This window comes from Neopelma chrysocephalum, unplaced genomic scaffold, assembly GCF_003984885.1.
Source record: "Neopelma chrysocephalum unplaced genomic scaffold, ASM398488v2 Primary Assembly neopelma1_24, whole genome shotgun sequence".
NCBI classification, from domain to species: domain Eukaryota; kingdom Metazoa; phylum Chordata; class Aves; order Passeriformes; family Pipridae; genus Neopelma; species Neopelma chrysocephalum.
In genome coordinates this window covers 21,229,153-21,242,842 of record NW_020897693.1, presented here as the reverse complement: position 1 = coordinate 21,242,842, position 13,690 = coordinate 21,229,153, and the positions used below count along the sequence as shown (strand labels likewise).

Below are 13,690 nucleotides of genomic sequence, written 5' to 3'. Positions count from 1 at the left end.
TTGAGGGAATCTCTTTCATCCTATGCAGAGCTGACAATTATCACAAACTCAGTGAACAAAAAAACAGTAATTCCTTTAAGTTCAAAAAAATAAACCCACTAAATTAATGAAATATGAAATACTATTCTTCAAATAGCCTTTCAGTTGGTAAAAATTTCCTCAGAAAGATGAACCTTTTAACTTTTCTGCAATTATAATGATGAAAGTAATCCTAGGAAGAAAAGGATAAAGTTAATAATAGGTAACCACATAGAGCCAAGTATTTCTAAAGGCTAAATTGAATTTTTCTCCTCTGAGGAATTAATTTTCTGCAATTAGACATTATTTTGTACATATAATAACTTAAATGGCTGAGAAATTAATATTCCCTTCTGGGATTTGATCTGTTATAATTCAGGTAAGAATTTGTGACACAAATAGATAAGCTTCCATGTATAAAATATTTTTCCTTGTTCTCATTTATTTTTTTGGTTTCAGGGGAGCTGCTAGTTTTCTGGGGTTTATGACAATGCCAGTTCTTTTCCCAGTGAAAGTTAACAAGGATTGCTGCCAGTAATGTGTGTGTGTTGTTAACACTGCATTTCCTAAGTTGCCTGTATTTCAGTAAACCCTGTGGAACAGAGATTTCATTTATGTTTTTGAAAACTGCTTGCAGGAAAATGTTATTCTGATCACCTTATCCTACCATTTTCGTGATTTTAAAGTATCTCTGGCAATATGTTGCATTTACCATCCTCTACTGTATTTTACTGTTTGGGGTGGATCAGGTGAGTGTTATGGAGGCTTGGCAAAAGTGAGACTTTCCTAGAAGTAGAAAACTGATTCACTCATTTCCAAATGTTTAATTATAAAATGCCATTTTTAATGAGGGCTGATGCTGAAGTATGAAATGTTCCTCTGGAACATTATGAATCATAAATAATTCGGTGCCCCCAGATCTCTCTCTCTATCTCAACATGAGAGTATTAGGATCATTAGCACCCATGATTCTACAATCTGAAGTCTCATCATGTTCCCAGCAGATAGCAGAGTAATTACTAAATCTCTTCAAGTAAGACTCAGTTGTGGGTAAAGTCACTACTTTGTAAGGAAAAAAAACGTGATCCCATATAAACTAAAGCTAGGAAAGACTGTAATAGAAGGTCTCTGAAATGATGTTTCAGGCTTTATTTCCTTTTCTCCATTGACCTGAATGGTGTTGAATTATCTCATTTTGCTACCCCGATCCAAGAAAAAAACTGATTACTGTGCAGTAGTTGAGGGTTTTTTACTATCCTGAGCTGATTTGAGTGAGATTTTTTCTTGATCAATTGCTTCTGTTCACTGCTTTGTATTCCAAAGGTGTCTAAGTGAAATCTTGACTGATAGGTCTTCATTTTTCTGGTGGCTGACTTTAGTGATGAGGAATATAAAACCAAGATCCCTTTACTTACCTACCTTTTAAGAATGATGTAGGACCGCTAAACTATCTTGCAGTTCATCTACAAGGACCTTTTAAGTTTTATCAGAATGGTCCTTTGTCCTACAGCTATAACACCAGTTTTGGAGGAGGGAGCAAGGTGATCAAAGAGGTAAAACAGAAAGGGAAAGAATGAAGATAGGCTTGTAGCTCATTTTGAGTTGAGAATAGATATAGGGTCTGCTAGTGCTGGTAAGAAGCCAAGAATAAACTTTGTCCTAAGAATCTGAGACCCATTTTGAACAGATCCTTGGACTGCTTTAGTAGTTATTGTATGTAATCTGACAAGCAGATAATTGGGTTTCCAAGATTATTCTCTTAACTGGTTTTTAATTGATATTATCAGTACTAAATTTTCATGTACCCTTTCCGTAGTTTTTGCATGTGGTTTTCATTTACAGCTTTTTATATGTAGCTGTTCATCTGAGTATTTTTTTGGCCTCCTCATTAAGTTCAGATGAATTGGAAAAGTGTACATTTTCTTGGTTATGCTAGTTTGGCCTTGCCATATTCTGTTTGCATACTCATAGCTCCACCTTGAATTGTATTTTTTCTATATTGAAATAGTAACAAAATACAAATTGTTTCTCTTCACAAATGCTGCAGTTGTCTTTAGAAGTAGGTACTATGCTGCCTATCTTGCTGTTGTAAGTAATTTTAATAGATCACATATTCTGTGTTAGCAAGTTTGCTGCCTAATATTTAATTTTCTGCAGGTTTTCCTCTTGAAAAATAGCACCTGTTACTGGTAACTGATGGTCATTTAAATCAAGTGTGATACCCCATCTTTGACGCTGACATGTTTTGCAAGTAATTAATATAAGAAAAGATTAAAGTACAGATTCCCATTATTTTTTATTTTCCATTAAAGCTGATAACCGGTGTACCCAGGACTTGTGCTTTAGGAGTTTTTAATGTTATCAAATGCAATATTTTCACTTTATTTTAATTGGAGCTAAACAAATCTTTTAGACCAGACTGTTAGGTCTCAAATTAGACAGTGGGGTGAGAAGGTCTAGAGAAATAAACACAGACAGGTAGTTTCAGTCTCCACAAAATTTGACTTAAAAGTGATTTAATTCATATAAAGAGAGACACAGGCAAGGGTGGAGTTAAGGCCTTCCACATATGATATTAACTATTACCTTAATCATTTATGGCCTGTATTCCAGCTACTGCAGCAGATGAGGGAGGACAGCTGCAAAAACCTGCAGAACATGAAACAAGTGGTCCCCAGAGTCAAAAATTTTTAAAGCTGAGTCAGGATTAGATAATTTCCTTTGGAAAATATACTGTGTGGTTCTGTAATTAATGACAGTACCATACATACAACAGGTCAGGAATAACTTAAATAGACCACTTAGTTGTATTTTCTCATATACGATTGCATATATGTTTGGGGTTTTTTTATATATATATATGTATATATGTGTGTATATCCTTACTTATTTAGGATTGTTGTCCTGGAACTTTTTAAAGGAAAAAAAATAATTTGGGGGGATAGGGGTAACTGGTCACCACCAAACTTGGTAATTTTTAGAGTTGCTAAAAATTGAGAGCGAAATTCTGCCCTTAAGTTAATGAGAAACTTGTAGTAGTTGGTTATCTGTTTCTTTATGACCAGCACTTGAGTGCGAGGAGATGTATACTTTGCTTTCAGAGATACTGATGGTGGAAGGAGAAGGGAGAAAGACAGAAATCTTGGCTTTCATTGTAGACTATGAAGAGGAGCATGTGGCAGTGGACACTTTTACTTCTGCCTGTTCTATGTTAAATTGTCATGCGTATACCCTGGCCGGATTCTAGGCACCCATGAAAATCCCTAAGAGCTGGGAGAAGTCACACAGACAAAACAAAACTCAGCGTGAGGATGGTACTAAAATTTATTACTAACAGGAAGAGTAAGAAATAAAACCATCTTAAACACACTTTCCAACCACCCCTCCTTCCTTCCATGTTCTCCCTCCTCCCCTCGCATCAGTGCAGGGAAAGAAGTCCACCCCTCAGGCAACAGGTCTTCCAAATCTGCTGTCCCGTAGGTCACTCTTCCATGGGCTGCAGGGGCCAGCCTGCTTCACCACGGTCTTCACCACGGGCTCCGGGGGAGGGGGGGGGGGCTAAAGCTCTGAGTCCTTCCCGTGCTCCGTGGGGTCTCTCCCACGGGAAACAGTCCTTGATGGACCTCTCCAACGCGGGTCCACCCCCGTCTCCGGGCTGCAGGTCTTCCATATCTGCTGTCCCGAAGGTCATTCCTCCATGGGGTGCAGGGAGTCTCTATACCCTGATGGTTTTTCATAGGATGCAGTCCTTGACAGATGAGTTGCACCGATGTGGGTCCCCCGCAGGGCCATGAGTCGCGTCCTGTCTGGGAATAACCTGCTCCGGCGTGGGCTCCTCTCTCCACAGGCTGCAAATCTCCTGCAGGACCCCGCTCCATCCTGGGTCTCCCACAGGTGACTGTCTCTTTCATGCATCCACCTGCTCCAGCATCCTCGGTCTGGCCACCCTCTGGCCCAGCTCGAAGGGCGCCCCCGCCCCCCTCGGCCCGGCCCGGCCCGGCTTGGCTCCTCGGGCAGGATGGGCTTGAGCACGGGCTGCTCGCGGGGCGGGCCTGGGGGCTGCGGGGCCACTCTCTGCAGGGCTGTGGTCCCGGCCCCGGCCGCCGCGGCCACGTCTCTCCCGGGCTGCTCGCGGGGCGGGCCCGCGGGGGGGTTGCGGGGCCGCTCCCCTCACAGGGCCGCACGCCACGGCCACGGCTCTGGCCGGGGCTTCGGGGCCGCTCCCCCACGGGGCCGCACGCCCTGGCAAGGGCTCCGGCCCCGCCCGCCCATTCGCAGGGGCCGCCGCTGCCGGCTCCAGGCTAGGTGCCGAGAGGCCCGGGCCGACCTGCCCCCGCCCCCCCACCGCAGCAGGGGAGGTGGCAGGGCCGCCCGGGAGAGACAGAGGTCTGCTCTTCCCTGGCTGGAATTTCTTCTGTGCAATAAGTTTTTCTTAAATATGTTATCACAGAGGCGTTACTAAAACTTCTAATTGGCTCTCCTCCTTGGTCCGCACCAGGAAGTCCGCCCTGGAGCCATCCATCATCGGCTCCAGAGGGGAAAAACCACATAAACCCACAACATCAACCCTCAGCTTGACTTTTCCTTCACGATCCCTTTTAGCCTATTTTGCTCCTGCCCTAAATCCTTATCAGTTTTCATTCTGTTTTCCTTCTGTCCCACCTATAAAGGCAAGCCTGTATAGATCTTTAGAAAGTGCTATGCAGTGTTGCCATTTCATAGAGGTTAATAGTGCATAAACAGTATTTGATATGGCACCGTTGAAAAGCATGGGCAGAACATTAGGTTATGTCATGGCACTTAGTGTCTGCATTTTCCCTTCCTTGATCTTGTGGTGCACAAAGTTGTTTCACCAGCTTGATTAGTTCATAGGCAGGAAAGTGTTTGAAAATTATAGAACGCTAACAGCTGAAAATTCAGTAATTTTGCAATAGCAGAATGGACAGACTGCTTTTCTAAAGTCATTCTATTTATTTGATTAGAAAAAAAGTATTATTTCAGCAGTATTATTGATGACACAAAGCTGAATGGTGCAGTTGACACAACAGAAGGAAGGGATGCCATCTAGGAGGACATGGACAAGCTTGAGGAGTGTCCATGAGAACCTAATGAGATTCAACAAGTCCAAATACAGGGTGCTGCACCTGGGGCAGGGCAATCCTGGACCTGAGTACAGACTGGGAGATGAACTTGTTGAGAGCAGCCCTGTGGAGAAGGACTTGGAAGTGCTGGTGGACAAAAAGCTGGACATAAGTCAGCTGTGTGTGCTTGCAGCCGAAAAAGCCAGCCTTATCTTGGGCCTCATCAAAAGCCACGTGGCCAGGAGGTTCAGGGAGGTGAGTCTCCCCTTTTATTCTGTCCTTGTGAGATCCCACCTGGAGTACTGTGTCCAGGACTGGAGTCCTCAGGACAAGAAAGATATGGAACTGTTAGAGTGGGTCCAGAGGAAGGCCATAAAGATGATCAGAGGGCTGGAGCACCTTTTCTGTGAAGACAGGCTGAGAGATCTGGGGTTGTTCAGCCTGGAGAAGAGAAGGCTGTGAGGAGACCTCATTGCACCCTTCCAGTACTTAAAGGGGACTTTGAAAAAAGGTAGGGACTTTTTACATGGACAGATGATTATAGCACAATGGGAAACAAACAGTTTTAAATTTAAAAAAGTGAAGATTTAGATTAGATGGTAGAAAGAAGTTCTTTACTGTGAGGGGTGGTGAGGCATTGGAACAGGCTGCCCAGAGAAGTTGTGGATGCCCTATCCCTGGAGATGTTCAAGACCCGATCAAGTGGGTGGCATCCCTACTTATGGTGGGGGAGAAGGGTTGGAACAAGATGATCTTTAAGGTCCCTTCCAACTTGAACCATTCCATGATCCTATGACTTTAGAAACATTACAAGGAAAAGAGCTGCATTTATGTAAATGGCTGTGCAAATACAGAAATACCCTAAGTGACTTGTACCTTCTTGTTGTGTGTGATGCAGTCAGTATGCATTTTAAGTATTCCTTACATGTTGAGCTTTATATAAACAACAGCTATTTCGAAGAGGTGTATTATATGGCAAGTGAAGTTAAAACATGATGTCTTCGGAGGCAGAAAGTGCCCTGGCTTGGTATTTAATTAGTGTGGTGCAAAGTATTGTAGTTCTGAGACTGCAGAAAGTACTAGTTTCCCTGGAAGCATCAGAAAGCCTTGATTTGTAGACAATACTGTATTGTGAATGTAGTGCTGGTTCAGCAGCATCTCTTTGCACACATTTGGCAAATATTTAAAGGCCACATTTTGTGTAATTGGTTCAGCCTTTGAAAATTATTAACTTCTTTGTGTTAAAGGATGTACAGAGCAGTGCAAGATTTTTATCTTGACAATCCCATGCTTTTGTCTTCTACTAGCAATGATGTATTTGTGGATTATTTTTTTTAGCTCCTCAAAGGGCAGTATACAAAATGCTTTGTAATCACTTCAGTACTGATGAGGTATGGGAAACCATTTAATTTCTGTGACTTTGTAAAGCTGGATTATAGAGGAGCTGTGGCAGACAATATTTTGTTAGCCAGGGAAAATGAAACTTTTCTTATCAAGTTCCTTAAAAGTATGTGTTTCTGTTAAGCTTTAACTTTTTTTGTTGTGAACTCTCTGCAGAGGTGATACATACTTTCTGGACTATGCAGCTAATCTGTAAATAAGCCTGTGCAAAGCACAAAATAAATGTTATTGACAGCCATTCTCTCTATTATAATTTTGTAATCTTTGTGCTAATAAGTTTTTGTTAGCATGTCAGTTATTTACATTAATGGAAAAGTTGAATAGGCATTGTTAATACCTAATTGCAACCAAGGATGTATGACTTGTAAATGGCAAATTCTTTTAAGTGTTTAAGTAGTTCTGATTTGGCTCCTATCTAATTTTTCTGGGAAATGCAGTATGTGTCCTTCAGCTGAGGAAAATACCTCCCTACTTGTGCGTTGTAACAGTACTGCTAATCAGTTCATAAGGAAAACATTGTATTTATGTGTGGAATCAAAATCTGGAAGTTTTCAGAAGGCAACTCGACAATATTTAGAAAACTCCTCACCACCATATAACACAGCTCTGCACTTCTGAGATGATGATCACAGGATTTAAAAGCACGTTTATTAAAAATATTAGTTATGTGTAATAATTATTTTGATAGTTTCAGTTACCAAAAACTTATATATTATTAAATAAATAATTATTTTATCTCTCTTTTTTCTATTCTAGTCTTAAAAGAAGCATAAATGATGGGATTACAACTCTGACATTTTGGAACGCGAGTGATGTTAAAGCAATTTGAATGTATTGGATCATGGCTATTTCTTAAAATGCAGAAGTTCAAGGAAATTATTACTTATCAAAACCTACTGAATATCTGAATTTTCTGGACATCCTGCATTTAACTGTGTCCTTAAGTACCCATGATTAAGATCTCATGCAACCATTGTATATTTTGGAGACTATTCTCCAAAAGAGAACTGTGCATTTAAAAAGCAGAAATGACTGTGTTTTCTCTTGGAACTTACTAAGGTTGAACATACTGAAAGACCATGACCAGCTTGAAGCGGTCCCAGACCGAAAGGGCTGTTGCCACTGGGGTATCAGTTGGAACAGATGGCACCTCAAAAGTCCACTCGGATGATTTCTATATGAGGCGCTTTAGGTCACAGAATGGCAGCTTAGGATCTGCAGTCATGGCGCCAGTTGGACCTCCTCGCAATGAGAGTTCCCATCATGTTACCTCTACTCCTGGAGTCCCCAAAATGGGGGTCAGGGCAAGGATTGCTGATTGGCCCCCAAGGAAGGAGAACATCAAGGAAACAAGCAGGTCTAGCCAAGATATTGAAACGTCAAGTTGCCTTGACAGCATGTCTTCTAAAAGCAGTCCTGGGAGTCAGGGAAGTTCTGTTAATCTGAATGCTAGTGATTCTGTCATGTTAAAGAGCATCCAGAGCACACTTAAAAACAAGACCAGACAATCTGAGAATCTAGATTCCAGGTTTCTTACACCTGATGGCTATCCCAGTTCCCCAAGGAAAGCTCTTCGCAGAATACGACAGCGCAGCAACAGCGACATTACCATAAGTGAGCTTGATGTGGATAGTTTTGATGAATGTATTTCACCTACGTTTAAATCTGGCCCATCTCTGCACAGGGAGTATGGCAGCACATCTTCCATAGATAAGCAGGGAACTTCAGGAGAAAGTTTTTTTGACTTACTGAAGGGCTATAAAGATGAAAAGACTGATCAGAGAAGCCCAGCCACAGCTAAGCTCGGTGAGCTCCTGATTGCCAGTGGAAGCAAAGGTTCAGGATTCTCTCTAGATGTGATAGATGGACCTATTACTCAAAGGGAAAACCTGAGACTCTTTAAGGAAAGGGAGAAACCACTCAAGAGACGCTCAAAATCAGAGACAGGAGATTCATCTATTTTTCGTAAGCTGCGCAATGCCAAAGGTGAAGGGGAACTTGGGAAGTCTTCAGATCTTGAAGATAACAGGTCAGAAGATAGCATCAAGCCTTGGACTTGTCCAAAGTGTTTCGCTCATTATGATGTACAGAGTATTTTATTTGATTTAAATGAAGCAGCAATCAACAGGCATAATGTTATTAAAAGAAGGAACACAACAACAGGTGCATCTGCTGCTGCTGTAGCATCACTTGTCTCTGGACCCTTGTCCCATTCTGCAAGTTTCAATTCTCCGATGGGCAGCACTGAAGACCTGAATTCAAAAGGAAGTCTCAATATGGACCAGGGGGACGATAAAAGCAATGAACTAGTGATGAGTTGTCCTTATTTTCGTAATGAGATTGGTGGGGAAGGGGAGAGGAAGATCAGCCTTTCCAAATCTAATTCAGGTTCCTTCAGTGGGTGTGAAAGTGCCTCATTTGAGTCGACTCTGAGTTCTCATTGCACAAATGCCGGAGTTGCAGTTTTGGAAGTTCCCAAGGAGAATCTGATTTTACATCTAGACAGAGTGAAAAGATACATCGTTGAACATGTAGACCTTGGTGCATATTATTACCGAAAATTCTTCTACCAGAAAGGTAGGTAAATTTTATTTCTCCTTGAACAGACATGTAAAATTCAGTTGATGTTCAATAGTATTTGCAAGAATTATGTATGTCTTTAATCATCAGTGCTTAAGCATGGTATGTTTATGCACGTTACATGCTATATCAAATAGTCTTTCACAGTGTTAGAGTATAAAAATGTTGAGGATTTTATTACTGATATATATGACAGAAATGGCTACAAATTATAGATGTCTTGAAACACAGCTTTGTTATTTGTGGGAGGGGGCAGGGGTTGACATTTGAAAGATTAAAACCAGAAAATAAAATTGTAAAATAGGAGAACTTTCTTCCTTTCGTATCAAGACTTGATGTACTGAGGGTTTAGTGGAATGTGCATCTTGGAAAGTTAGCGTTTACAACAATAAATAATCAGTATAAACAAAGATAAAATTCTGTCTTCCTCACTCACTATTTTTGTTATAGCCATCATTCTAGAAAGAAAATTCTAATCTGTCAGATTTTGTAGACACAAACCATCACTATATAAATATCAGCATATACACACATATATCCATGTTGCAATGACAACAACATATTTGAAAAGCCAGAGTACAGGATTTTTTATCACATGGTTCTGCTGTGAAACCAAGGGTTTTATTTTCCTTTGGAGGCATATGGGAGAGATTAAAAAACCCCAAAAAACAGACCAAAGTTTTTTGACCTGTAGAAAAGAGCAAAGCCCAATCTTTAACCAAATACCCCTCTCACCAAAGTGATAGTGGCATAAGATGAAGATCTCGCTGTCTGTTCTTCCTGATTCTGGAAACGATCAAAAAAGGAGTGCAGACCAAAGTCCTTTAAAGTTTGAGTTCTGTCTGCAGGTTTGTGTGCCTCGCTGTGCTATCTCCTGATGGATAGAACTGGTCTGACTGACCTGAAGAGTGGTCATTCCTTACCTACCAGTGATCAGGACTGGTTTTCTTCTCTTTGGTGAACACAGCTCGAAAGAGCTTGTTTCCTGCAGATAAAAACATTAGGGATGCCTGGTTAGAATTAAGTCAGTTAAAACCACCCTATAACTTCTTAACTGTATGTTATTGGTAATAATCTCATCTCCCATTTTTCTCTTGCCTTCAAAATATGTCCGTCTCTCGCCTCTTTATCCCTGCATTGTGGGGTGGCTCTTGTTACTCTTTCCAGTCTCCCCTTTCTGAAGTTTTTCTAGGGCTGAGCCTTTGCTCCATGTTTTTTAGACAGTGTTGATCCACATCCTTTGGAGACAAAGAAGTTAGGAAAAATATTGGTTTCCTGGGAGCAGTAAGCCAGATGTGTGATATAGGATGAGGTATATTTGGAGGGGAGACCCTGGGATTAGAGACCTTTGTCTGTGATTACCTTCCTATATGTCTACTTTTGGAACAATTTGATACCTTATCACTCTGAGTTTTGCGATCAGCAACCAAAGGTGCATTTTCATACCACAGCTGACCTGATTTACCAGCATTTCATGAGTAAAAGGGGAAGATTTTATTCCTCTCCCTTGTACTTGTATTTCTCTTGTTTTCTGAAAACATGATAAGCCAGTTGAGTTTACTAACCAGAAGTCTTGCCATCACAATAAATTTGGGGTTTTATTGCATGGTTATTTCTCTCCAGTTTTGGTGAGGCATATTATCTTTCCTTGCAGTCAGAGAAGTACCAAAGCCCTACTGCCAGGGGAGCAATGAGGGTGAACAGCAGAAGAGGAAGGAGGTGTGAGTGGAAGGAATTTCAGCCTTTAGGCAACAGCAATTTATGTTTCCCTTCTCCTTAAGGGAAACCACACCCTTATGCTACTACAGTTACAGTCACCATTACATTTCCATTTCTCGTAGTTGTAATTAAGATGAATTAGATAAAATCTACATAATTTAGTCCTAAAGGCATTGATGAGGGGCAACCAGATATAAAAACGTGTGTATGGAGTGGGTTTGGAGGAAGAGAAGAAGCTGTGATTTTTTTTCTTAAGCTATAAAACACTTTCCTTGTGTCCAGTCTAGCAGGCACAAGCCAGGGATGTTGATTCTACTAGAGATTTTTGTCTGAAAATGTGTACTTCAGAAGCCTCATTAGATATGCCCAAACCCCAAATTTCTACAGGTGCAAAACACATTTTGTTGACCACACAGAGTATCATTGTTCCCTAAGCAAACTTTAGAGTAAGCTGACGAGATGGGATAGTGATAAAGCAGCATAACAGGAAAAAAAAAATCAAGGAAGTCAGTTGTAACCGTTTTTTGTTGTTGTTTTTTTTTTTTAACAACATGAAGCAGGTAGTGATGCAGAAGTTTTGTTGCTGGAAGAGGTGGTTGGATCTTTATGATGTTATAAATGGAAAGAGTGCTGAAAGACAGTTTCAGTGGGATTGGCTCATCAAGTCAGCAGGCCTTGAGTAATATTATAGTCTTAGAAGTATAAAGCAAAGAATTCTGATTCAACAACAATATGTTTTATAGATCTCAAACCAGGAAAATTTCACAGATTTGGAGAACCCCTAGTGATCCTAGAGCTTGCAAAGAGTAAAAAGTGATGTTTGAGAGAATTGTAAGCCTGAGTTTGTTTTTATTCCAATTTGAAATAGCAAAGCAGGTAATTCGGGACTATATCAACAAAGAACTGCTAGTTAAAAATCATTATTGATACCAGTGAACATGATTTAACAGAAAGTAGATCTTGCCACAAAGAAGAAAAAACTCCATAGTTAATCTTATGTCTTAAAAAAAAAGAAAAAAAATGAAAGCCATTGCATTCATATAGTCTGTATTTTAATTTCTTCAAGGTAATTTGGTGAGATGCTGATAGTGACCTGACTGAAATCTTAAATTACGTGAAATCAATAGCTCATTTTTTACAGATATTGTTACTTGAATGATAGATGCATCTCAAATTTTAGCAGTGTATGGGGGAGGTATAAGTGAGCTTACAGTATTACTAACATGGTCCAAATTAATTAAAATATTTTAATCTAGTTAGTGTAAATATTTGCATGTGACATTTATGGATGGATCTTGTGTAAATTCAATGAATGGAAATGGATGAGCTTTTGTATGTAAAGGAAATTGGTCCTTCTGCAGAGTGGTAGTATTGATAAATAATATTCTGGCCAAGTGTCCAGACTGTTGGAGACAGTTTAGAGGAGGTTAGAAAAATGCTACAGGGTACAGATATTGGGAAAAGAACTTTATAATGGCACTTCCCAAGGTTAGATTCACCTCCTTTACTTTATATCTGAGCTCATTGTGCAGATTCCCTTTTTACTCAGTGGAGAGAAATGAACCTTGCCAGATCATATGCATTGCAGTGTCTTCCCTCTGTTCACAAACAGAAGGCTCACGCACAACTAATTCACATGGAGATGTTTATTCTAACAGGAAATGAATGCTACTCTTATGATACGCAAAATGTATTTGCAAGGTGACTATTTGAAGGTGTTTTTTGAAAGGTATATTTGATAGAAGGACTTAAATAAAAGTTTTAAGTCTAGAGATTTATAAGCTGAGCTAGTGCATAAAAAGAGGATGAAGACAGGGCAAGAAAATACTTGTGAAAGTTGCACAAATTTGACCTTGGAATAAGATTAAAGTTTGAACAAAAAGGTTAACTCTACATAGGAAAAAACCTACTGAAGGAAGTTGTTCATTATTTGAATTTTACACAACAGTCATGGGTTTTTTTGCATGATGTTTTCCCTTCTCTTAAGAGACAATTTCTGACCTGTTTTAGTTAAGACAACAGGGTCTTTTCTGGCATCTCTGTTTAATATGATCGAGTCCCTTCTTTTAAGATACCTCTTTATTGAAGGGGTTTGTAGTTTGTGTAGATGTAGTAGGTAGCTGGACAGAGTTAGACTGGCTTTAGTTCAGTATTGGTGTTCTCTGTCACTTGTGCTGTAATGTGTGTATGTTTTCAGCTCTTGCTGCACAGTTGCGTGCAAGGGAAGCTTTGTAATCTGAACCCTCTGAAGTGAAATCAGAATATTGGCTGAAATACACAACTGAGATCATAAATAACAATAAAAATGTTTTGAAGTAAGCTGGCACAGGGCAAAACTTAAAAATTCTGTGATTATTGAAGTAATGTTCTCTCTAAACATGGTGCTTTTCGAATTAATCAGATGGAAAACGGATTGGACTCATTTGGGTTTCTTTCTTTGCTACATAGTGGCACCAAATGTAAGGTGCAGGGGAGGGGATTTCTAGAAGCTACCTGTCAGTTGTTTTGGGGCTACTTTCTGGACTACTTTTTCCTTGGAGACCATTCTAACGTATTTGTTTGTGCTATGATGGCAATGAGTATAAAACCTTGCAACTGATCTTTTAAGAAAATAAATGTTAAGGCAGCTGATGAACTTCAGCTTTGATAGAAAGTATATTTTTGACAGAAAGGAGAAGCAAGTTGTTTAGGCCTTCTTACTGAAATGTAAGAAAATGTATTCTTGTCTAAGAAATTGAGATTCTTCCTTATATACATAACTGTCTACCCCACACAAATAATTTTTGTACCATTGACTGCAATGTGTCAGTGTATTTAAAAAAAAAAAGAGGGAGAGAAGCAAAACTCTTGAACTCGCTGCTTCTAGACATAAAATTAGAGTTCCCAGAGAA

General features: G+C 40.0%; 1 protein-coding gene across 7 annotated transcripts in view; it reads left to right on the top strand.

The window, feature by feature from the left end:
* SIPA1L1 (signal induced proliferation associated 1 like 1) overlaps window positions 1-13,690 on the top strand; it is a 191,062-nt gene that overhangs the window by 104,089 nt on the left and 73,283 nt on the right. For all 7 annotated transcript variants that reach the window (XM_027707499.1, XM_027707516.1, XM_027707492.1 and 4 more), the window contains one exon: window positions 7,257-9,077. In XM_027707499.1, coding sequence (XP_027563300.1) covers window positions 7,580-9,077 — 1,498 coding nt within the window. In that variant the 5' untranslated portion in view covers window positions 7,257-7,579. The remainder of the gene's footprint in view (window positions 1-7,256; window positions 9,078-13,690) is intronic.